Source organism: Phaseolus vulgaris, chromosome 1 (genome assembly GCF_000499845.2).
Source record: "Phaseolus vulgaris cultivar G19833 chromosome 1, P. vulgaris v2.0, whole genome shotgun sequence".
In the NCBI taxonomy this organism is placed as follows: Eukaryota; Viridiplantae; Streptophyta; class Magnoliopsida; order Fabales; family Fabaceae; genus Phaseolus; species Phaseolus vulgaris.
The window spans coordinates 31,400,129-31,425,686 of NC_023759.2; the positions used below are offsets into that span (position 1 = coordinate 31,400,129).

Consider the following 25,558-nt stretch of genomic DNA (forward strand, 5'->3'; position numbering starts at 1 on the left):
AAATTGCACGCGCATGCATAACTTTAAATCGTCCCAAGAGACCACAACAGACCACTTGTTTAGCCCAATGTTCATTACAGTTTGATGCCACCACTGCATGGCATAATCTACAAATTCTAGGGAAGTTAACTTAACCTTTTTGTCCTCTTGGACCTCATACACATTAAAGATTTGTTCTACTTTAGACTCACTTCCTAAATACACATTGGGATCACTTTCCCCACTAAAACTAGGTAATTTAATAAAAGGAAAAGAAGGATCTGGTGGTGGGTGTTTCATACAAACCACAACAACCAGCAGATGACTAAGGACACATCAAGCATTTTACTATTCAAATCCAATGTCCCAATACATGAGGCAAGGCACCCTATTTATAGGAAGGGGTGCCTTGGTGGGCAAGATGGGGGTGGGGTAGAAAAGGAAGATGAACGGGGTAGTCTAAGGGTTGACCATGGTCAATGTCGCTAGCTTCTAGAAGGTAAGGCTACCTTCTTAACCTAATGGACTTGGCACAAGCCCAATTTGATAAATGCACCCCCTATTATGCTATATGAACCTACTCTACTGAAATTAAAAACAAAAAGACTAGTTGGTGCTTAGCTTCCATTACTTGGGCTCTACTCCTAGTGATTCTCTGATGAATGATGGGCTCTGAGGCACTGGCTAGTGGTTGGTCTTGACCTAGCCATGAATCCTGTGTCATACTTCTGGTCATCCTTCTAGAAGGTTGGATTTGGTCAGTGGATACTCTATCTCTTAGGTCTTTATCACATGGTTATTGTTTTACTTTGAAATTGTGACAAGAGATGGCGAAACATATTTCATGTTTCTTTATTGTTTAATTTTATTATCCATAATTCTTGATCATAGCATCAAAACGCATTTGATGCTTCCTGAAACAAGAGTAAAAGTGAACACAAACAACATATGGTAACCTCACTCCACCTGTAACATGCACGCAACAAATGTAAATCAAAATTCCATTCCAGAAAATCAAACCATAACTTCAAGCCCATTAAAAAGCAGACAACATACCTGGTTTGATTAATCAATTAAAATGTCATAAAAAATTACATATTAGAAATGGAAGATGAAAACCTTAAACATCAAACAACACAATGTGAACATTGAAGCCATATAAATTGAAATGTTGAATGACCCAAATAACGACAATGTAAAGCAAAATAGTGAAAACCTTCGAACAACTAAACCTTTAAACACTAAAATGTGAAAGATAGGAAAGGAACAAAAATAAATAGAAGAACAAAAATAGCTTACTTATTTGGAGCAAACATATAAACCTTTGAAATGAAACTTGATGTCTTTTGGAGGAATGGAGACTAAAGAATGAAGAAGAAAGAATATGTATAACATGAAGAAACTTTATGTTCTAAAATGTTTTTGCATCCACGATTTTTAACTATTGCCTAATGATACATGATTTTTAGTGTTACCTATGGTGGTTCGTAATTTTTTAAATGTTATCTTTAGTGGTCCACGGTTTATTATGTATAGCATTTAAAAGTTCATGGTTTATTACATGTTGTCTCAAATAAATAAGCAACGATCTTTTAGAAAATTAGAACAAATAGATAAATAAAACTCTAACATAAGCCATGTTTAAAAAATGTTGCATTTTCTCTTTTTAGACCAAAATTTTATACCTATTAAAAATTTTGTGCTAACTAAAACAAAAAATATTGTAGTGATTTTTTTTCAAAGTAAAAAAAAAAAAAACCATAAATATGAAGAAAAAAAATTCTGTTAAAAAGATGTTAAGAAAGTGTGTAATGTTAAAACTTGTGAGTCATAAGTTTTTATTGGTGTAATCACACTTGCGTGGCTTTTGTAATTACACCAATCCTTGCATGTACGTGACAAAACAAAGGCACCTTAATAAAATAATGAAAAAATAACCTTACTCACCTACCCAGTGCCCAAGCCGCGATTTTTGCACCAAACGCAGGGCAATCTAGGTATTTCACCTAGAGTTGGCCAACTAAATAATAATTAGCATCATTTTAAAAATTCAATCTTAAAAAAATCGTGCAAAGAGGTTCTTACAGTGGGACTCACCACCAATTCCCCACCAACCCCCTTCTTCCCCCACTCACTTCCCAAATACTCATTTCTACATTAATTAATTTATACAACATTTTTTTTTCATTTAATTTTACATGCCTTTCATTACTCTAACAGTGAGAAAGAGACCTTTCCTATTATTACAGTATCATCATAATTTTTTTATACAATATAAAAATTGTTAAGATATTATTACTCATAAAATATAGTACTAAAAAATATTAAGAATCAAAATTTAAGTTTAACTTAATCTTATAAAATTAGTTCATATAAAATTTTTATATACTTATATGCAATGAAATATTTTTATTTCTAATTTATATAGAATTTCTAACTCATTTTTCTCACGTCAAGACTACCAACTCATACGTGTAACTATATATTACCATGAATAGTCTGATAAGTCCAACAAACTTCTAATAGGATAAACTATAAACTTTAGATAACTTTGATACCATATTAAAAATCTAATTCAATCTTACAAATCAAACTTATAAGATAAGATTTGCAATATATATTATAAAATATTTTTATTTTTAATCTACGTATTATTTTTTAGAAAAATGTAAAAAATGATATGAAATGTTTGATTATTTTCCGTTTTTACATATGAAATGTTTGATTATTTTCCATAATTTTGCTGTGGAAAGTGAGGGAAGTGTAGCCATTCCGTTGGTAGTTAATGAAGGTGTGGGAGAGGAGTAACAAGTAAAGGGAAATGAATTGTTGTGGAATGAGTATGACCACAGTTATGAGTCACATGTTGGTAGCGGATGAAGTAAGAAAGAAAGTGCATGAGTTGTGGTTGAGCCTTGTGTAAGAAATGAATGAGAAAACAACAGTGATAAAAAATACTCACCAAACCAAATGGTTATTGCGAGCAATATCTCCTTTTTGTTCTAAACAAATGTCAGCCACCAATATTATTCTGTTGCCAATCAACAACAAACTGTTCAATTGTAATGAAAGACAATGTCCACAAGTACATCTCTCCGACACTCAACCTTTAACCCATGTAAATATAATACTACCAATGTTTGAAATTAGTTTTTATTTTTATTTTAATTATGTAAAACTAATAATTTCTCATATATAATGTATAAATACAGTTTAATCTTTAAACACGTAATGTTCATAAGTTCCCATTTTGGTGATACATTTATTTAAAATAGATTTAATTAATTTTTAAGTCTTTTGCAAATATATATTTAATTGATTTTTTATTATAAATGTTTATTCTATGGAGTGTTTATTATAGTTTTTAATTTAGTAACTACAGTTGATTTTGTTATCAAGTAAAACTAATATAATTATTATATTGCATAGTTATTATTTTATATATCTTACATGTAAAATAAATAAATAAATACTTAATTAAATTTTAAGTTCTTCATAGATTTTAGTATATTCAATTGAATTTTTATTAAAAAATATTTTATTGAGTATTTAAAAATCTTTATATTTTTTAATTGAGTTTTAGTTAATTAAGATGACGTCATGGTTTGATTTTGCAACCTCAAACAAAACACCACTTGAATAATAAAAAACACAAATTATAAAATTATATATATATATATCATACTCTATAATAAAGCACATAAATTACAACTCAATTACTTCTATAAAACAATACAAAAATCATCAACTACATACAATGAAACAATTTAGTTTGTTACACAATGTTGTCTTCCAAGAGACTCGTAATAAGCATGTTTCAACAAAAACTAACAATCGACTCATTGGAAATACAATTGGAAAAGACCAACATTTATTTCTCACATTAAGGTGGCTCCTTGTCCCTTGATGAGTATAATTTTTTTCACACTTTAAACCATTAATCATATATTCCTTTACTATAATCATGAATAAATTTACTATTTAATTGAGATTCGTCTAATTAGGTTTATTTTGGCTTTAACTTTTAGTCACAATAGACAATCTAATATTCCTCAAAGCATAAGGTTTGACTAGATGGTATGATAGAAGCGTTTGACTAGACGGTCTAAATAAAGTTTCTACCACTGCGAGTAGGTCAAATCATACGAAATTCCAAGTTGCTTCTCTAAATCAAAATAGGAAAAACAAAATCTGAGTAGAAGAATTAGAGAATAAAATCTAAAATATTTCATAAATAGAATTGGAAGCAAATCATTCGTGAAGACACGAAGAAACAAAGTTCATGATAAAAAATGGAAACAAAACTTGAGAATTTTGAAAAGTTGGAAACTAAGAAACTGTGAACAATATATAAACTAAAATATATTTCTAAGATCCTTAGAGCAAAGCAACCTATAAAAAGATGTAAGTTTCATAGCGGTGTTTGAAAATAAGCATTAGAGTTTCCTCATTTTTTCTTTATTTTATTTGTTGTAATTCTTTCATTTACCTTCGTATGGAATACTAAACACCTTTGGGTTGATTCTCTTGTAATTTCACAATGAATTATGAGGTTTTGTGTAATTAAATCTTTGTTATTCAATATCTTATTGTGTTAAATATTTAGTTTTTTTCGAGTTTAATTGTTGTTTTGAGAATTATTTTTGTATGCATGTTGATAACTTAATTTCTTCTTTAATTAAACTCTTGTTTAGTTTTCTGAAGAATCTCTTGGGCTCATGATTCAAGAGGTAAAAGATTAAAGACCTTATAAGTATATGCATGAAGATGAGTAAGATACTGAACAAAATTAGTGGACACATGTTTCATTAATTAGATTCTATTGTCTTTAGCTGACACATGTTTGATCAATTTAATTATATTTAAATGATTGAATGAATAATATATTTATTAACTGATGAAATTCATTACTGGAAAAGCTTGAGAGTCAACCTGTTTCCTTTTACTGTTTTTATTGTCTACTTTATTTTCTATTTTCTGCTAAACCAACTCACCCCCCCCCCCCCCCTCTTTTATCTTTGTTGCTATTTCTAACCTTGCTTTTTTGCAGATATGTTCTAAACATTATTTGACTATATTTATTATTGGATTGTTGGAAGACGACTTGGCATCTTTTGACCATATTTATACTATCATCTTTTTGGCGTTAGACAATCTTGCACTGCATTAGACAATCTCCACTAAAATCATCTTAATTTGATTATCAAACAAACACTATTACCTCTATTATTGAAAATTGATATAAGAACCTTCTCTAGCTTCTTATCAGCTAAAGTATTATCTATATGATTATACCATTAATGAAAAAAATGATATTTCCTTTTCGTAATAAATTTTCTCCACACCTGGTATTCCTTCCTTTTCTTAATACCCATTTCCATTCAACCACGTCCCGATTTTTGGGAAATTCCACAACTGTTTATGTGTGATTCCTTTTCAAATATTCAATTTCTTCCATTGCACAATGCCACTACTAACATATCCTTTTGTTGCCTCTCTAAAGCTTATAGGTTCTAAACATTTTATCTCTTCAATTGCAGTAAAAGTGTGTCAAATAAAATTACCATATTAAGATTGTTGTATTGGTTTGATTGTTCTCCTCCTCTCTAGCTTCCCCAAGTTTCAACCTCTATAACTTATACCCTTTCACTCCTTTGGTGTATTCAATGCAGATACACCTCTCTGCCCATTTTTCAATTTATCCTTCTTGACATTTTCAAACACCCTAAAATTATCATAATATGTTGATTTTCACTCCACACCTCCATGGGTGTCTTAAACTTTAGAGTAGATGATAGTCTTCTTTTATTTATCAAACAAACAATAGTGTTTGCAACCTCTCTCCATAAAGACTTAAGCAAACCAACTCCTATTAGTATACATCATCTCAACATGACCATTTTGTTGAGGTGTACTTGTGCGCATCATACCTCCTTATACATTCTTTTTTGTGAAACTAATTAAATTGATTTGATATAAACTTCAATTCATTATCGGTTCTAAGTACTTTTAGTTGGTTACCTATTGATTATGAATCAAGGTTTATAGAATTGTCTACTGTGTAGGGACTCCTATTTTCACTCACTTAACAACTATATATATTCCCTTTAAAATATTTATAGTACCTCGTTTAATCTTTGTTATCAAATCCATAAGATAAAACATACTAATCAACAAAAAGATTTTTTTTGAGCTCTAGAACATACTTAATCAAATCTGGTAACAATATTTTCATGTTGTGAAACATCTTCAATTTGACCAACCTCATTCCTTGCACCTTACAAGCTTTATTATTTCCAAAAAGAACTACGTCTATTTTTTTTTCTTTCTAAAGTTTCAAAGAACACTTTCACTTGATTCATGTAGTAAGTGCAATTTGAAACTCCTCTATGTATCTGACATTGACGTCACTAACATTCCATTAAACTCATAACTATTAGATGCTACTGCAACATCAATAGATTCTTTTTTTGAAATGGGAGTTTCTTTCCCCTCTTATTCATCTCCTTTTCTGATCAATTTATCTTGTATTGACCTCTTTTATGATAATTGTAGCACTTAAGTCTCTTATTTAACCTATCGACAAATGAATGCTTTGACTTCTTCTATTTTGCATCTTTTATTTTCTTGTTATTTGACTTTAAAACATTCAAACTCAACTCATTATCGTTTAGATTCTTGAAGTTTTCGTAATTCCTTAGTTTGAATTGAGACTTGTAACTCTTCTAAAGTAATGTTTTGTTCATTCTCGAACAACAAATTATTTTTAAAATGCTCAAATGTCTTGAAAGGGATATTAAAAAACAATAAAGTCTTCTCTTCATTTTATTTCAATATTTTCAAAATTATCCTATACCATATTAAAATTTATTAGTTATTCTACTATTTTTTTATATTTTATTTTGTCATCTATATGAATACAATTGATGTTTTAAACAAATTCTATATGTGTGGATTGATGAGAAAACTTTTCACTATTTTCAAATTTATATATTATATATTATAGATAAGTATATTACCAGTGTTTTTTAGACAATTTTGATAAATATCCCTTGCACACCAATCCCACGTACATAAAATTTAAAATAAGAGTGGCAAAAGATGCTACAAAATAATATTTTGAAAAATGTTAGTCTAATTATATCTCGAGATTTTTCCGACGGACATTCACTTAGCTTTTGTATAAATAATTATTACGAAAAAATGTAAACCTTACAAGATCACAAAACTAATCGTGATGGTGATGGGTGAAGAAGGAAAGATAAAGAAAAAAGGGAAAAGGATAGAAATAGTTTCATATTTTAGATTACACGGTATAATAATGTGACTTTTTCTTTTAATAAAGTACCCAGCATATTCTCTGTGTATTTAATTTCAATTATTTTGTAAATCTTGTAAAAAAAACTAATTGTAGACCAAGGTACCAAAAAGTTAATTGCACCCAAAAATGAAAAACTTTTGTAAATTTACACTGATTAAGAAATGGTTGTTTGCGTACTCTTTCTCGTATAAAGTTTGAATTTGACTTTTATTTCGAGACAATTTTTGATGCAAAATATATAATTTTTTAATATAACGCAATTGAAATTAATGTTTTTTTTATTTCCTGAATTATTTAAATAATATCGAGTCTCATTTCTTTAAACCAAATTTTGAATAGTGAATAAAAAAAACATATCAACTTGATTATTCAGAACGATTGGCCTTATAGTACGTTCAAACCTAAATATCTATATTTCGAAAACGAAAAAGAAAAGAAGGTAATGAAAATTTTATATTATAGAAAATTTAATTTATTATTTATTATTTATTGTTGATAATATATATATATATATATATATATTTATTCATGTGGCAGTATGGCGTTGTGGCATTAGGGAAAAACATTAGTTCAATCCACGTGCCTTTCACTTGATGAGTTTTCACGAAAAATATTAACAGTATATTTTAAAGTTATTAATATAAAAAAATATGAGATGCTCTAATTTTATATTTTTTAATAAATTTTAATTAATCCGAGCATGTGTTTATAAAAAAAATGCTTGCAAAATATCGTCTCTCATCTTTTACACATAATTAATAAATAAGAGTATCTTTTGTCTAAACTTTAGGAAACCTGGTACTGAAAAATATTAATTACCATTATTATTGTGAATTCTGTCAATAGTAAATTCATTCACATGAAAATAAATGTACTTATAAGCTATTGGCTATATAAACTAAACCCATTCATTGAAAAACAATATTTCTTAGAATTTTAAGATGTATCATTAAATATAACCATGAATTAAATAGTATAGTTTTACAAGACTTTTGAAATACAATTTATTTTTTACAATATTAATTAATTTAACTATAATTGAATGAATTAGATATTTATATATGATAAGAGATAGTGTTTTCTAACACACTCATTATTAATATTAATTGGAATTTATTAAAAACTATTATTTGAGTTTCACTCCATAAAGCCAGATTACCTAATTGTAAACGTTTGATTTAATTGAAATCAATAAATCCATCTTAAGTTTATATATTTCAAAACAATCATTATCGTTTATGTTTTATAATGTCTGTCAATAAGACGATGCTTAATTAATATTAATTACTGATATTTCAAACTAAAAAGTAATAATGTAATATCACTTTTAATTTTGAATTTTAAATAATAAGAGAAGAAATATAAAAGTTGCAGAAAGGTTTGTTTAAAATATTCAACAAATTCTGCTAAATAGAAAATGCGTGGGAAAGGGTGTTTGTGGTTTTTCTGGCAAGTTCCCAAGACTGCACTGTGATATGCGCGTTCTCACATTTTCACCAGCTGCTAATAGCCACAAAAGCCAGTAGATATAAAACCGTTTCTCACCCACAAATTCTTCACCGTTCAGCATGCAACAAACACCAGCACAAAAAGAAATTAAAAAAAATAATAATATATTACCTTTCAAAATTTATTTGATTAATTCGTACTTAATAATAGAAAGTAATTAATAAGAAGAGAAAAGAAAATGTGAAAGAAAAGGAACCGACTCAGATCTGGCGTTAAACGCCTATAAATAAACCCGCAAACCATTCCTTATACCTCGCACTCTGTTCTCGGCTTCAACTTGCTCATTAGAAGCTAAGAAGAAGCCACACACAGAACCAGTCTCGTACACTAATTCTCAAGGTTCGAGACTCTCTCCCTCTTATTATCACACTCTGTTTCACTTCTCGGTTTCCGTTACTCTGTTTTCTTCTATGAACCACTTCAATTTCGCTCCCTAATTCTCCTCAGATCTATAATAAAACGTAATGCTCACCGGCTTTCAATGTTTGTGCTAGTCCTAGATCTGCTGTTATTTCTTCTCCTAATGCCTAGATCTACTGGATCTGAATCCATTTTGCTATGATTTCTATCTGTTTTTGTCACTCTCTTTAAATCTGCTACTAAATCGTTGTTTTCGTGCTAGTGTGAACTTCTCTGAACTTGCTCAAACTTGTACGCATGTGTTATACCGTGCTTCCCCGGAATGAGTTTGAAATGATGTCTATAGGGAGTGCGAATCTCGTTTTATAGTCGTCCATGATACCGTGTTAGTGTCAGCTTGTTAATGATCTCCGAATGTTGTTGTATGTGTCATTATATGAGGAATGCTAGCAAGCACATCCATATACACGCACTAACCAAAGTTTTCTGTTATTGACCGAAATTTAGTATAAATCATAAAATTATGTGTGTTTTATTTATTATATAATGCTTTTTGCTTATAATTTTGTGTTTTTCAGTATATTTTAAGTAAGAACTTTCTTAGAAGAGAGTGTTATAGGCAGTGTGTTTATAGCACTTGATATGAGAAATTATAGCCTTGATCTATGAATATTGCAAAATGTATTATCACGGATATTAGTGAAATGATTTTTTAGTATTGTTGCATGTGTATTGTGTTATCGGTTTTGGAGTGTATAGCTGATTTGGGAGTTGATCTGTTCCGACAGAACAATGGCATCTCATATCGTCGGATACCCCCGCATGGGTCCCAAGAGAGAGCTTAAGTTCGCTCTCGAGTCTTTCTGGGATGGCAAGAGCACCGCCGAGGCTTTGCAGTTGGTGGCTGCTGGTCTCAGGGCATCCATCTGGAAGCAGATGGCTGATGCTGGGATCAAGTACATCCCCAGCAACACTTTCTCTTACTATGATCAGGTGCTTGATGCCACCGCTACCCTTGGCGCCGTCCCTCCAAGGTATGGCTGGACCGGTGGTGAGATTGGTTTTGATACCTACTTCTCCATGGCCAGAGGTAATGCTACCGTGCCTGCTATGGAGATGACCAAGTGGTTCGACACCAACTAGTAAGTGATGATGCCTACTGATATTGCGACTGTTGTGTTATTAATGTTGTATTGTAATGATCTGATTACTGAACTGTTGTTGTGCTGATCCAGCCACTTTATTGTCCCTGAATTGGGACCTGATGTGAACTTCACCTATGCTTCTCACAAGGCTGTTGAGGAATACAAGGAGGCCAAGGCGGTATGTGTTAAAATTGAAAGGCCATTTGCGTTATCTTATCATAGAGAAGCTTTGTTTTTTTATGAGATGTTATTTAGATCAGGGTGAAATGTGAGAAATGACTGTTAATTTTCGTATTTTTTGAATTTCTGGTTTACATTGGCCAAGCCAGTGCTTGACAGGGAATTGTTCCGTTGCATAGTTTTTGTGTTCGTACGTTGTCCTGTGTTGGTCATTGTGATAAAATTTATTTCTTTGCTCATTTCATGTGTTTGTGTATATCAACATTATCATCGAATATTTGTTTGTCTTTCCAGCTTGGAGTGGAGACCATTCCCGTCCTCGTTGGCCCAGTCACATACTTGTTGCTCTCCAAGCCTGCCAAGGGTGTCGAGAAATCCTTTTCTCTCCTCTCTCTCCTTCCCAAAGTTCTTGCTGTCTACAAGTAAGAGTTTTAATTTGTTGGGTGTTATTATTTCTTTGTATATTCATGCTATTTGTCTAACTTGCTTATATGACTAATAACACAGGGAAGTTATTGCTGACCTTAAGGCAGCTGGTGCTTCATGGATTCAATTTGATGAGCCTACCCTTGTCTTGGACCTTGAGTCTCACAAGTTGCAAGCATTTACCGATGCATATGCAGAACTTGCACCTGCTTTGTCTGGTTTGAATGTTCTTATTGAGACCTACTTTGCTGACATCCCAGCTGAGACATACAAGACTCTCACATCTCTGAACGGCGTCACTGCATATGGATTTGATTTAGTCCGTGGAACCAAGACTGTTGATTTGATCAAGGGTGGATTTCCAAGTGGAAAATACCTCTTTGCTGGAGTGGTTGATGGAAGGAACATCTGGGCTAACGACCTTGCTGCTTCTCTCGCTACATTGCAGGGTCTTGAGGGCGTCGTGGGCAAAGGTATTTATTGGCATGCATTTCACTTTGAATTTTGGGATGCTTTTACAGTTAATATAGTTGCTTGATGTATCTATTATTTAAACTGTATGCAGATAAGCTTGTTGTGTCTACCTCCTCCTCCCTTCTTCACACTGCCGTTGATCTTGTTAATGAGACCAAGTTGGATGATGAGATCAAGTCATGGCTAGCTTTTGCTGCCCAAAAAATTGTTGAAGTTAATGCATTGGCTAAGGCCTTGTCTGGCAACAAGGATGAGGTAATATTCATCTGAAATTTAATGAAATATTATATTTTATTAATATTATTTGATTATGTTTGTTTCCTGAGAAATGCACTGTTATTTAGTGTGGCCAAATGTCTCAACATGCCCTCAGAAGGTTTTCGTTATAAATACTAAGTTAAAATAAAATCATATTTTATAAAAAGGCGAGTAGGATTTTCTTATTATTTCAAAAAGAATTGAAAGAGTGGATCTATCATTGGAATTAAATAGAGAGAAAAGAAAGGTGTACTACATGCATTAGCATTAGAATCAATTAAGAAAATTCAGTTTTTGGGTACCTTAGCAGCTGTAAATTAAAACAGCATACAATTGTAATGTGCAGCGCCAGCGGCAGGCCATATATCTACTATTCGTCATGATTAATTTGGAACCATGAGAATAAATATTGTTTCATCACACAATTCACTAATATAAAATATTCCATGGTTTCATTTTCAGGCCTTCTTCTCTGCTAATGCTGCAGCTCAGGCTTCAAGAAAGTCCTCTCCAAGAGTGAATAACGAGGCTGTTCAGAAGGCTGTGAGTGCTTGTTTCAACTGCTCTCTTTGTTAATATGGATATATTGTAAGATGTATTCTGTTGTTACTCATGGCTTCTAATTTTCTTTCCTCTCAGGCTGCTGCATTGAAGGGTTCAGATCATCGCCGTGCAACAAATGTCAGTGCCAGACTGGATGCTCAACAAAAGAAGCTTAACCTTCCAATCCTTCCAACCACCACCATTGGATCCTTCCCTCAGACCGTAGAACTGAGGAGGGTACGCCGTGAGTTCAAGGCTAACAAGTGAGCATGCTGAGACTGCTGATCTTTGTCTTATTTTCATTGATAATGTGCCTTTCTTTTATTGACCATCATGCTGTTTTCTTCAGGATCTCCGAGGAAGAATATGTTGCGTCAATCAAGGAGGAAATTCGCAAAGTTGTGGTACTTCAAGAAGAGCTTGATATTGATGTCCTGGTTCATGGAGAGCCAGAGGTCAGCTCTCATCTCATAATGTCTAAATGTTACAGCACCACTTTTTTTTTTCTGTAGAGCAACCAGTCTTGCTAGATTTTCTGTACTTACTGTTAAAATGCTGATTCTAAAATTGCACCCCAAACTAATTGTGAAAGCCATTCGTTGCAGAGGAATGATATGGTTGAGTACTTCGGTGAGCAGTTGTCGGGCTTTGCCTTCACTGTTAATGGGTGGGTGCAGTCCTATGGATCTCGTTGCGTGAAGCCACCAATCATCTATGGTGATGTGAGCCGCCCAAAGGCAATGACCGTCTTCTGGTCATCTCTGGCTCAGAGCTTTACCAAACGCCCAATGAAGGGAATGCTTACCGGCCCTGTTACCATTCTCAACTGGTCCTTTGTTAGAAACGATCAACCTAGGTATGCATAAAGTCCACACCCTTGTAAACATGGAGTAGTAACAATATTCACCACACTGTTGTTTCTAATTATAGTTTATGAATCCTTCTGCAGATCTGAAACCACCTATCAGATTGCTCTGGCTATCAAGGACGAAGTAGAAGACCTTGAAAAGGCTGGCATTACTGTGATCCAAATTGATGAAGCTGCTTTGAGAGAGGGTCTGCCACTGAGGAAATCGGAGCAAGCTGACTACTTGGACTGGGCCGTTCATTCCTTCAGAATCACCAATGTTGGCGTCCAGGACACCACTCAGGTACTTTGGAATCATCACAAGTCACTGGGTTATTACTATTATTACCTTTTCATCCTATTTTACATTGAATAATAAACTTTTCTTCTTGACAGATCCACACTCACATGTGCTACTCCAACTTCAACGACATCATCCACTCCATCATCAATATGGATGCCGACGTTATCACTATTGAGAACTCTCGTTCTGATGAGAAGCTCCTCTCAGTCTTCCGTGAAGGTGTGAAGTATGGTGCTGGAATTGGCCCTGGTGTGTACGATATCCACTCCCCAAGAATACCACCAAGTGAGGAAATTGCTGATAGAATCAACAAGATGCTTGCAGTGCTGGAGAAGAACATCTTGTGGGTCAACCCCGACTGTGGGCTCAAGACCCGTAAGTACACAGAGGTGAAACCAGCCCTCACCAACATGGTGGCCGCAGCAAAACAAATCCGCAACGAACTTGCCAAGTGAATGGGATAAGGAAGTAGAATCTCACAAGTCATTGGTTCTGCTTCATATACACCACAAAGGGAAATTTTCTATATTGGTTGTTTCAATAACTGCGTGTGGAATATTTTAGATGTTTTAGCATATGCTCTGTGAGCAATTGATTCTCCCCTCAATCCCTCCCTCCCTCTTTTTTCCCAACTCCCGTTTTCCCTAATTTCTGTTGTATTTTGCGGCTTTGCCGCAATCCCCTTATCGATATGAAATTTTACCAGTTTTGTGCAAATAACATGAGTATCTAAATTCAGTATTTCAAAATGCAGCTTTCTAACTGGTTGCGCAAAACCTTTAGTAAAAGGTTTCCCGAGTTTTTTATCCAATATGATAAGCCTTTTTAGCTGTTTGGTATGTCCTCAAACATTCCTGTGTAACCTGACCTCCTATAATGGGAACACAGCTCTTTCTGCAACTGAGGCATTTACCCAAAGCATAGTGTTTAAATTGAAGGGTAAAAGAAGCAAGCTCCAAGAAAAAGCAGTTACTTAAGTAATAGGATAAAGAGAAATTGGAAAAGGAAGTATGAAATGTATTTTTTTGTTCCGACTACAATTGACTAACAATGTTTCTGTATTGTGTAGATATAAAGAGTATCTGGTGTTCCCCATGGACCACGACATCAATATTGAGCACATCTCTTAAGTGCCTTAATACACTCGATCTCGGAAATCTTGTTAGCCTTCTATTTACAGCAGAAGGAATAATATTAAGGCTAACAAGATTTTCGAACACGAGTGTGTTAAAGTAGTGTGGTTCACTTTCTTTAACCATCGTGCTCGTGCTCAATGTTACAAGCGTTTGTTAATACTTCTTTTCCCACATTTCAATTACTTGGATTTAATCTCGTTTTCCATATTTCAACGATTATTTTCTTCTGATATTCGTGATATTTTAGATTTTAGTATTAAATAAGTAGCCTACTTTGTAATGTTATTTTATGGTTTAATTTATGTTTCAATTATATAAAATAACATGATATCAATTTATCTCCATTTTGTAAGTTTGAAAATTAAAAAAATAAAAGTAAATTTTGAAGGATTACAAATTAAAAAAAATGGGGAAAAAGACGTCAAATAAATAATTTTTTTATAAAATATTAGATGTTAAATTAAAAGTTATATATAATAGATACTCGTTAAACAAAAAGTTCTTCATAAAATACATTAAAACACATAATTAAGGAAATAACTAGTTTAGACAACATAAAAACTAAATATAAACATACATCTCACTTTCTTATAACTAATTTTATTCTTATTTTTATTTTTTTTTGGGTCAGATTACATATCGCATCTATGGGGGAGCAGAATAATGAGGCGAAAGTCTTCATCTAATGTTAGCAATGTTAGTTTTACAATAATGATAATTATTGTGATGACAATAACAACAGATAAGTTATACAATTGTGAGAGCAAGAAATGACAATATAAACAAAACCAATTGCAATAAAAGATGAAAGTAACTAGGGTGATGTTGACAATTGTAATGAATCACATGGTTGAATTGAATGGTTAGTTCTTATAATTTAAAAACTAATAATCCGAAGGCCTTTTTTAAAAATTAATTGAACTCTTTTAATTAAATAAGCTACACTTTACAAATTATATTTAAAATTCAAAACCTGAAAACAAACTAGGTGAAATATGTTTTTTAAATAAACATAATTTACGCACTTACATTAATTATTTGTATAATACTTTTTTTATCTCATTATTTATTACATGTCATAATACAACATTATGTTGTATAAATTGTTCTACTGCATGTCATTTTGTATCACATTTTTTTTACACTACTAAGAGATGTACTTGTGAAATGTTTATCATTAATATTCATTAATTATCTTACAGAATTCAGAACATCTAACGTTAAGTCTTAAGCATGTTGAAAAAATCTTTTGATAAAACATGCTGAGACTTTACTTAAGCATTTAATTTTGTCATAAATATATGCAACATCTTTACAAGAACCAATTTCAACATCTTTACATTCAATTTAGCTTCAAGGATTTATACCAAACTACAGAAATAATATGAGATTCTGCAAGAGATAACATTACTTCTCTATAATGTTTACAAATCCTAAACCTCAGTTTCAAGCTTTGGTACTTAAAGTAAGTATACTGGGCAAGCTTTAGCATGCTCTGCAGTTTTCATTCAAAAATACTTTACAACAACTAATCAAGGCAAGACAATACAAATTTTCCTCCTGTATAATAACAGTTCCTCTTCACCTCACGTGATACAAAAAAAAGGATAGAGTTTTTAAGCTAAAAATTGGGTAGAATCCAAATTTTAATTTCACTTCAACACTCCTTCCACATTATTAAGAGCTTTTTTTGCTAACTTGAACTTTTGAGTTAGATCTTTATTGGTTTTCACAACGTACTCCTTAATGAAAAACTCAAGGCCTTGCCTAAGACTTTCAAGTTCAGGGGTCACTGCTGCACGTGTGAATATGTTCCATACCAAGTTTTCAGGATACTCCAAAATGGCCTCAAACAGAATGCGGAAATGCATGATCCTTTTTGGTGTCAACAAGGTGATATCATTCAGATCCACAGTCTTCAAAGCAGTAAGGGAAAGAGTGAAAGAGGCAACCATTTCAGCCACAAATTTTGCTAAGTGCATTGACCTCATTAGTGGCATTGACTCCAGCTCCTTAAGCTGATCCCACAGGCAAAACTGCAAAAAAATGCGTAGGAAAACAATGTCAGATTGATACAGACACAGGAGTATTAATGCATTATCATCAATGTTTTTAAATTCGATGATTCAACCCAGGTTAAACCAGTATTAATAAAATTATAATAGTAATTAGTCTATTATCACAATGCCATCAAGTAAAATAAAGTGGTTCAAATTCCACTTCCTAAGCATAGATTGCTATAAAGTTGATTCATGAGACAAATACTACATAATTCTACAATTTAGTTCAAGTCTCAATCCCACATCAAGCAGAAATTCAATACCTGTAGAGTGAACTTGTGATTTTTGTCATGCTCGCATAACTTGGAAGCCAGAACTGTATAATACTTGTTAAAAACTTTCTCTTGCAAGCAACACTCCACAAGAACCCGCATGATATCTCTGTCCTGTATATCATCACAAGAAGGAAAAGCCATATAATTGAGACACATTACTAAGCTGAAAAGAAAGGACGAAGGGAATAAAAGATTGCATTACCTGCTTGCCTGGTAATTCCAATCTTAGAAGCTTCTCAAATGCATCAATATAGTCCTCTCCACTCATTATTATACAAAAGATTGCCCTTCTGGCATCTGTGTTCATCTTTTGAGCAGCAGCGAGCTGGAGCATTCTTTGGGTTTCAAGAACATTTTTGTCTATTCTGTCGGCAACTTCTTCAACATTAACTGTTGAAGAAGCCGCATCTCCAGACAACCACCACTGGCCCTTCTTGTTAGGATCAAGTAGCTTGCTCCATTTAAGCCCTCTAATCAAAATGTCATCAACCCTTAACTGAAAACAAATTTTAATTAAGAATTTGATGGACGTATGAGTGCCTTTTGAATAACAGAAATTCAAATGAATATCACAATTTTTTTCCCGTTGCATATATGCTGAGCAGAAGACAACAACTAAAAGAAGCACAGATCAACTTAAGAGCTACCAGGCAGATTTACTCTGGAAAGTTAGTAAACAAGAATAAGAATCTTCTCTTTAAAATGAGCAAAATAATTTGAGGCTGATCTTGTGAAGAAACTGAACACCTTTGAAAATTATACAAAATATCATGTGCTTTGAAACTACCAACATCATAAGAATTAAACTCAACATTGTCTTTCAACAAGCCAAGAGTTTTTTAAACAGTTATAGACGCTAAACCACATAATACCTAAGCTTGGATCTTCGATTATATTTGCTTGAATAGTTCTAAAGAAAAGAAAGTACATAGAATGATCTTAGAAACATTAGCATTTTTTTGCAGCAAGGATGCTCACAGCCACAGGAACAACCTTTCTGAGATGACCAAGTAAGCTATCCAGAAAAATAATAAAGGATTGTCTAAGCAAAGCACAGCCCACATGTAACTTAGCTTTCTTTTTATTTTTTATGGATTAAATTAAATGGGTTTATTTTAGTTTGAAAGAAAAAAATGGAACATAACAGGTAATATTTGGAAAAAGAAACTTCAACTATAGACAATGCCACAAAACACAAATTAGAGAATGGGACCTTCTGTAACCACTTCTTAATCCGAGTGTGATGTGCACTGTCCTCATTTGGCTTTCTTTTGTTATTCTTGATGTCACATATAATTTCAAGCATGAAGTCCATCTACAAGTATTACCAAGTAATCAGAGTTGAACTAATTGTAGGAAAAAAGTACTTTTCTTTTCTATTTATATAAAAGAAAGCATGCTCACTCTTTTGCTATTTTTCTTTTGACTGTCATCTCCAGAAGAAGTCTTCAACTTATTTGATGTATTCTGAACGCTAAGAATGAAATCTTTCATGGCAGCTGGATCATCAACCCTTATTTTCATCCCACAACCTATTCAGACAAATAAAATAAAAATAAGTCATATGGTTCACTCATTGATCAAGTTCCTATGTAAGTCATACCAAAAGTAGCCATGCTACTGTATATTGCATGGGATCATCAGTTCACATAGATAACAGGGAGATAAAGGAAATAAATGTATGAGCAAAGAGAGGAAAGAGGTAAAAAAACACATAAATTTACAACAACCACCACCAAAGCCTTTTTCCCACTAGGTGGTGTCAGCTAGACAACTCAGACGATGCTTCAGAGTCTCAGTGTGAAGAAACCACAGTCAAGATTGGTTAGCTCTATGAACAAACCAAAGATTGAACTATATGACTGTAGCTATCGGACAATATTAAAAGTTAGCCACATGCACAAGTGCTTTTGAGCAGGTCAAAAGCTAAAATTTAGACTTGAAAATTAGACATTTATAATATATGCATCAATATCAAAGTTGTCCCATGCAACACCAACAAAGTGCAAATGGTATCAGCAAAGCACAAAAAGCTTAAGGGGAAGGTGTCTGTTTCACCAGTAATCACTTCAATGTGGTACTTCCTTTAAATGCTTAAGAATACAATGATCTAGCAGTCTGTTAGAGATAAGGATCACTAAGTAACTTCTCTATAAACCTCTACCATTACATACACGGAAATTCTAACTAGAACTAAGTACACGCCAAAAATATGGAATTAAAAATGATAGAACACTTACATTGTAACAATGCCAAAATGATTGAGACATCTGTCTCAGTTAAACGCTTGCTCAGCATAAGCAGAAAGTCATATATTAAATCACTGAAAAGCATTGCAAGATACATTTTAAGAAAAATGTAGTTAAAATAAGTTCATATCAAGTGATTGGTGCAGTCCGGTTTACCAACCTAGAACAGACTCCAAATATGCATAAATAGGATAAAAGAAGAGTAAGATTCCGCAAGGAGAGATTGTCTTCTTTATTGTACTCATCCTGGGCAGAAAACATATGAAGATTATAACTTTTGTAATCTCTAAAACACTAATAAGAGCAAAAGATGATCTGGAGTATACCTCAAAGCATTTAGCAAAGGAAGCCATAAACTTTGCACCAAAGTCAACACCAACCAAACATGCCATCCCAGCAACAAATGAAGCAAAAACAGCAGCATACCTTCATAAGGAAAAATGTCAGTTACAATGAACACAACACCAGGAAAAATTACAGGAGTTGAGATTGACATAGGGGACAACCAGTATTTAGTGGAGGATCAAGGAGGAAAAATCTAACATATCCAAAGACCAAAAAATATTTTCAGAGTCCCAATGCATTCTTTACAAAAATAACAATGGCCTCAACCTCAACACCCGAGATTAATTATTCTAAACTACAGAGTCCTGCACAGGAGTATCTAATCATATCTTAGACATCATTGTCAAACAAGCATTTTCAACCATGTTTTCCCTTCTCATCTGACAGAATATCCTAAGCCTCTTCCTTTTCCTATGTCATTATTTTTATATGTCTTCACATTTTCTGATTGGAGCATCTGAATCTAAGGTTTTATCCTATCATTTAATACCTCAACTAAATTTGATTGAATATCTTCATTTATTTCCTGACCTTCTCCTATAACCAAAATAGAGATGATAAAATTGTTTCGAACATAGAAAACAAAAAAATCAAGGATTTAGCAACTTCACTGAGGGAAATAAGATTAAAATAGAAGGACAAAAATCCTTAACTGTTGATTGCCACGGGGACCACCAGAACAGGATGCCAAAACTTCCTCAGTCATGATCTGTGAAGCAACACTACGAGCAACAGACTGCAACAGATTACATATCTTAGTTAAGTAACTATCATAGCAGTTCCCATTAGTTAATATGATGCTATAGGGTTCAATTTTAAAGCATAAACAGTAGGGGAAAAGTAGTAGCACAAAATGATAACCATTTTTCTGTGGGAGAAGACAACCAAGATTTTTCAGAAATAAAAAAAATGAAACTTGGTCTAATTTATCAAAGTTATCAATCTATGCCCTAATGTTCACAAAAGGTCTTGGCACTTTACTTCCAAACTAATTCAAACTTGAAATGACAAACTAGGTCAAATTTCTTTTATAAGATTAATCACTTTATCTATAGAAATGGGTGGGTCATATGATACTAAAAGACATCCTCTTTTAATTTATAAAATGTTAAATGAAAAATATTAATAGGAACAAAAAGGGGAAACAAACTATTTTTGAAGACTTCCTAGAATCATTTACATTCTCTTTCCCAGCTCTTCTTTTATCCATTTTAAAACAAAATCATTTGAATTTTGTTAAAAGAAATCAAACAAGCATTCATTTCAAGACTACTATATGCCTATGAGTAACATACCTGAAAGATCAAGGACAATTCCCCAGTAACTGACTCAACATTAGATTCAGAAAGCCTGTTAAGAAGACCTGAAGAAACAAGTTCAAGTAGAAATTCAAATAATCAATGATAAATAGTAAGAAATGCAAAAGGCAAAACAAGCCAGACCTCCCTACCTCGCACACGTCTTCGAATTTGAGTATGCTCTTCAGGTTCATTGCCAGCACGAGCTCTCAAGTGAGGCGCTATATATTTTTCTTTGGCTTTCTTTTCCGGAACTTTAGATGGAGTGTCGCCCAATTTCCCCTCCATTCCACAAGATTCCACAGGCTTGGACATGCCAATAGCTTCATCCTCTTCATTGTCTTCCTGCTGCCGACCTGACAATTTCCTTTTCTTATGCTTCTTCCTTGAAGGCTCACTGCCAGGAACACCATCCAATTCTACATCTTCATTAGAAGTTTCTACATGCCCTGATACATCATCCATTGCTTCCGCTTTCATTCTTTTCCTCGACAACTTGTCCTTCTTACTTGACAAGCTCTTCTTCAATCTCTTCACAGGCAATTCATCAATACCAGGAACCTCCCCCTCTCCCATAAAATCAAAAGAAGAAGACATTCCTTCAATTAATATGTTAAGCCCATCATCCATTCCCCTCAATTTTCCTTCCTTCACCTTTAGCTTCTTGGAAAGTTTCCTTTCCAGTTCTAGATCCTTTTCAGCAGCTATAGAAACATCCTGCATGCCCATCTCAAACATGCTCTTCCTGGAACCTTTGCCAGAACCCTTCTTCATTTTCTTCATTTTCTTTGCAACAGAACCACCCTGATCTTCCTCTGACACTATGTTTTCTTCATCTATCTCATGTTTCCTAGAGTAAGACTCTAACTTTTCTACTTGTGTTTCCTTGACACTAGGACTAACAGATGTGTCAGGTGTGCTTTTAGGTTCCATCTCTGAATTACTGCCATGTTTTTTCGTAGCTCTAGATTTCTATAAAACAACAAATTAAAATTAAAATTCTCATTGTTCTGGTAAGAAAACAAGGCATAAAACTAAAAAATAGAAAGACATGGTAGTATAGAATTACCTGGTGGAGGAGCCAGGATTGGTGTCTTGATGCATTCTTTGCCAAGCGGGACTCTTTCCTTCGTTCCCGACGTGATTTTTCTGCGCTTTGTTTATCTGAAACGTAGTTTGTTCAAAAACACAAAATAAAAAATTGAAGTTGCTAAGAATTGAATGGAAAAGTGAAAAATTAGAAATTTTGAGAGGTTGTAAGGGAATAGGGTTACCCATGGTTTGGTTCGGACGTGAAGTAGAGACAAGAGTGTTTAGAAGTACGGTGGCGCAGTGGGCTTGTGGCGCCGGTGCGGACGGAGGACGGAGAAGAACGACTCTGAGAGAGACGGTTATTGGTGGGTTTGAACTTTGGGCAATAGGTCAGTTTATTGGGTCCGTAATTGAAGGCCCAATATTACATCAGGCTTAGGTGAGTTTCATCAAGACAATTGCTTCCTGCACCCAATTCCAGCGGAAAAGACGAAACTGTCTTTAAAAATGATTTCCGAAATATGTGTTCTGGATTTTTTTTTCCAGAACGAAATTTTATATTTCGGATTTTTTTTATCTGGAATGTTTTCATTTTTTTCTGGATTTTCCAAAACACAATAATTTCTTTTTCAGATTTTTTTTTCAGAATGTTTTATTTTCAATTTCGAATTTTTTTTATCCGAAACAGAATTTTAATTTTTGTTTTTTTATTTTTATTTCCGAAACTCAATAACCACTTCTTGATTTATTTTTTTGAAATATATTATTTTCAATTTTAGATTTTAATTTATGAAATTAATGACATTTTTGGAAATTAAAAAAATATGTCCGGTGCAGGTTTAAAATATTGGGTGTAGGAAACATTTGCCTTTTTAAAATTTTAAAATTATTCTTATTTTAGATTTAAAAATCCGAAATTTAATAAATATAATTTAAAGTTAAAAAATACTAGAAAAAAAATCTAAAACACAAAATTAAAATATACGAATTTTTTAAATTTAAAAATGTGTTCAGAAAATTCAAATTTATAATATTTTAAAAAAAAATTCTAAATTTTTTTTATCCACACGTTTTTTTTATTTAAGGTTTTTTTTATTATTTCGTAAGAGTATTTTTATATTTTTAATAGCAGATTGAGTTGTAATTGGAATTGATATAGGCTACCGAGAATTTGCGTATAATATTTTGGCAAAATCTTCTTTCACCTCTATAGTTTATTTCTGAAACTCCATAAATATTTTAATTTCAGCACTACCTTCGATAAAAGTGTATTTGTGTTATTTTTAAATTCTATAATTCATAGATTTTTCAACCTCTTGAGTTTAAAATATACTTTGTTTAAAAATTCTAAAATTAGAAATATATAAAATACATTATTTAGAATTTAGAATACAATTTTATTATTTTTATTATTGTTAGATGTTTTTAGTTATACTATTTTTTATTATATCAAAATGTGATAAATGATAGATTTAGTTTATTTATTGGTTTAAATATATTTTAAATCTCTGTAAATATGATTCATTTCCTTTTATTGGCTTTAAATCCTTAACATTTTGCTAATTGTATTTTTAAGCTTTAAATCTAAATACTGTCATAATATCTATAGAGATTGTCATACGAAATCATCATTTGTGATGAATGATTAATTAAGCTAATTTATGATAAATTTTGTGAGTCGCTACTAAATGTTCATTATAGACAATATTAGAAACATCATTAATAATGAAGTTTGTGACAGAAAATATTTGTTATTAATTTTTTTCGTGCAAAATAAATTTGAAATGTTTTGTGACCGTTTTTAATTTTTTCATCACAAAATCTCTTACAACTTATAAATAATAGAAGTAATTTGTTAAGTAATAAGGTTTTTCTTGTGAAGGATTTTTATCCCTAAAAAAAATCAATTTTTGAACTAATATTTTCATCGATAAATCTCTTTTAAAATCTTTTCGTTATATATTTTATGATATTTTCTTCAGCTTTATGACTTTTATAATATATATATATATATATATATATATATATATTGTTTATTATTATAATAAAATATAATCTAAACAAGTGATTTTATATAAATATGTTTATAATGTGATGTTGTTAATATTTAGAATGTGTATAAAATAGCAAAAGTAGCAAAGTGTAGGTAAGAATATCATTTTAATAGGTATTTGATTAAATATATTTTTTTAACTAATTTCATTATTAAAATGTGTTGAGTGAAAATAATATAATTATAAACTCGGTCATAAATATGAACAAATATTAAAATAAAAACATTATTTAAGTTTTGAATATATAATGTATGCGAAAGTAACTTTTAATCTAATAATGAGTTTTAGACAAATATTATCCAATCTCAAGATATTTAATTATTTATATATATATATATTATTTAATTCTCATAAACCATAAATTAAATATAGTTTTCTAATATATATATATATAATATTAGTAAATCTATAAATATAATTACTATAATTTTTTACAAATTGTTTTGTCCTGCACTTCCATATCTTCTTCTCCCATCTTTATACACAACATGAAAGTACATTTTTATCCTTCTTATGTCACTCTCATAGAATAATTTCTGGATTATGTAATCCAGAAACTCATTTGAAAAAAGACTTATGGAAATCCAGAGCTAAATAAGACTTCCAGATTATGTAATTCGAAAAGTAATCATGCATCTGAAAAAGCTTTTGGATTATATAATCCATAAGCTAATTACAAATTTGAAAAATGACTTCCGGATTATGTAATCTGGAATATTATAAAGGGGCATTTTTGGAAATTCGAAAATTTATGGAGATGAGAGAAGAAGGTATGGAGGTGCAGGAAGAAAGTCTTTTTTACACCCTCTTTTCAAACCCAAATTCTACCACAATACTTCCAACCCAATTCTAGGGTGCTTCTTCCGGCAACCCATATATGTTTTTGGCACCCCATAGTAATTGTGCAATTACAATTTTATCTTTAAGTAAATAATTAAAAATTTAAGACTCTACACAGTTTTCACCTTACTCTTTCTTTTTTCTTCTTTCACCTTGGTGGTTCTTAACACAGTTTCATAAATTTTGCAATGCGTTTGTGATGGTGTGTTGAAAAAGTTAGTTTTCTTACAAAAAGACATTTGTGAAATTATCAAATTTATGGGGTGTCAAAAAACATATAGAGGTGGAAGAAGAAGCAGCCCAAATTCTATCCACACACCCTCTAACCTTGATAGGCCCAACCCAAATTCCCCTCGCACATCCCCAACTCACTCTAGATTTTCAATCTAATAACCCAGTCATGAACTCTACCTCTCATTTTCCCAAATCTTTTCTTGCTCTGCTACCCCTACCACCTTATTTGCACCTTCTAAGGGGTTGTCTTGTTGAATTCAGTTGCTCAAAATTAGGATCCTAACACCATAACTTCCAAGAAAATGGGGCTGAATGGTAGAGATAAAGTTGCAGAAAATTTAGGAATTAGAAAGTATATATCAGTTGTCCATTTTCCCAAAATTTAAGAAAATAAACAGTAAGGTAAGTAGAATTTTCTTCTTTATGTACCTTCAATCAGGCTTAAACAATTCCTTAATTTTAGCTCGGAAACCTTAAAGTTAGAAGCATCTCCTATCTCCTAGTAGGTTTTGTCACCTTTGTTGTAGGAACTCCTTAACTTTCCAAACTCTTAACCTAGTCATGGTTGTTTCAAATCTTTCAAATGTTTTGTCCTTGATCACCTTGACTCTGTCTTAGAACCTTAACCCTCTCCTTATGGAGTGATGAGTGTCATGGCAAGCCTTGCTATGATGATGAGCGCAACACAC

The 25,558-nt window shown here is 32.2% G+C and overlaps 2 protein-coding genes across 3 annotated transcripts; one reads left to right on the plus strand and one right to left on the minus strand.

Moving 5' to 3' along the window:
- Positions 1 to 8,843: 8,843 nt before the first annotated feature.
- Positions 8,844 to 14,066, plus strand: LOC137813921 (5-methyltetrahydropteroyltriglutamate--homocysteine methyltransferase). Of its 2 annotated transcripts, none has more exons than XM_068616403.1 (12): positions 8,844 to 9,148; positions 9,958 to 10,311; positions 10,405 to 10,492; positions 10,789 to 10,916; positions 11,002 to 11,393; positions 11,486 to 11,649; positions 12,115 to 12,195; positions 12,292 to 12,458; positions 12,545 to 12,650; positions 12,801 to 13,051; positions 13,145 to 13,346; positions 13,439 to 14,066. In XM_068616403.1, the coding sequence occupies exons 2-12, from the start codon at positions 9,962 to 9,964 to the stop codon at positions 13,799 to 13,801; spliced, it is 2,292 nt and encodes a 763-aa protein (XP_068472504.1). In that variant the 5' UTR covers positions 8,844 to 9,148; positions 9,958 to 9,961; the 3' UTR covers positions 13,802 to 14,066. The 2 variants fall into 2 exon arrangements, with proteins under 2 accessions (XP_068472504.1, XP_068472505.1); XM_068616404.1 differs by having other exon boundaries at positions 9,062 to 9,270.
- A 1,796-nt stretch (positions 14,067 to 15,862) lies between these two features.
- On the minus strand, positions 15,863 to 22,220 carry LOC137813920 (uncharacterized). The gene is made up of 13 exons (XM_068616402.1): positions 21,984 to 22,220; positions 21,779 to 21,873; positions 20,862 to 21,681; positions 20,707 to 20,774; positions 20,065 to 20,147; positions 19,393 to 19,492; positions 19,227 to 19,312; positions 19,058 to 19,140; positions 18,222 to 18,349; positions 18,031 to 18,132; positions 17,020 to 17,313; positions 16,806 to 16,928; positions 15,863 to 16,518 (listed from the first exon to the last, which is right to left on the minus strand). Exons 1-13 carry the CDS (start codon positions 21,985 to 21,987, stop codon positions 16,135 to 16,137), a joined length of 2,370 nt encoding a protein of 789 aa, XP_068472503.1. The 5' UTR covers positions 21,988 to 22,220; the 3' UTR covers positions 15,863 to 16,134.
- Between the last annotated feature and the right edge of the window lie 3,338 nt (positions 22,221 to 25,558).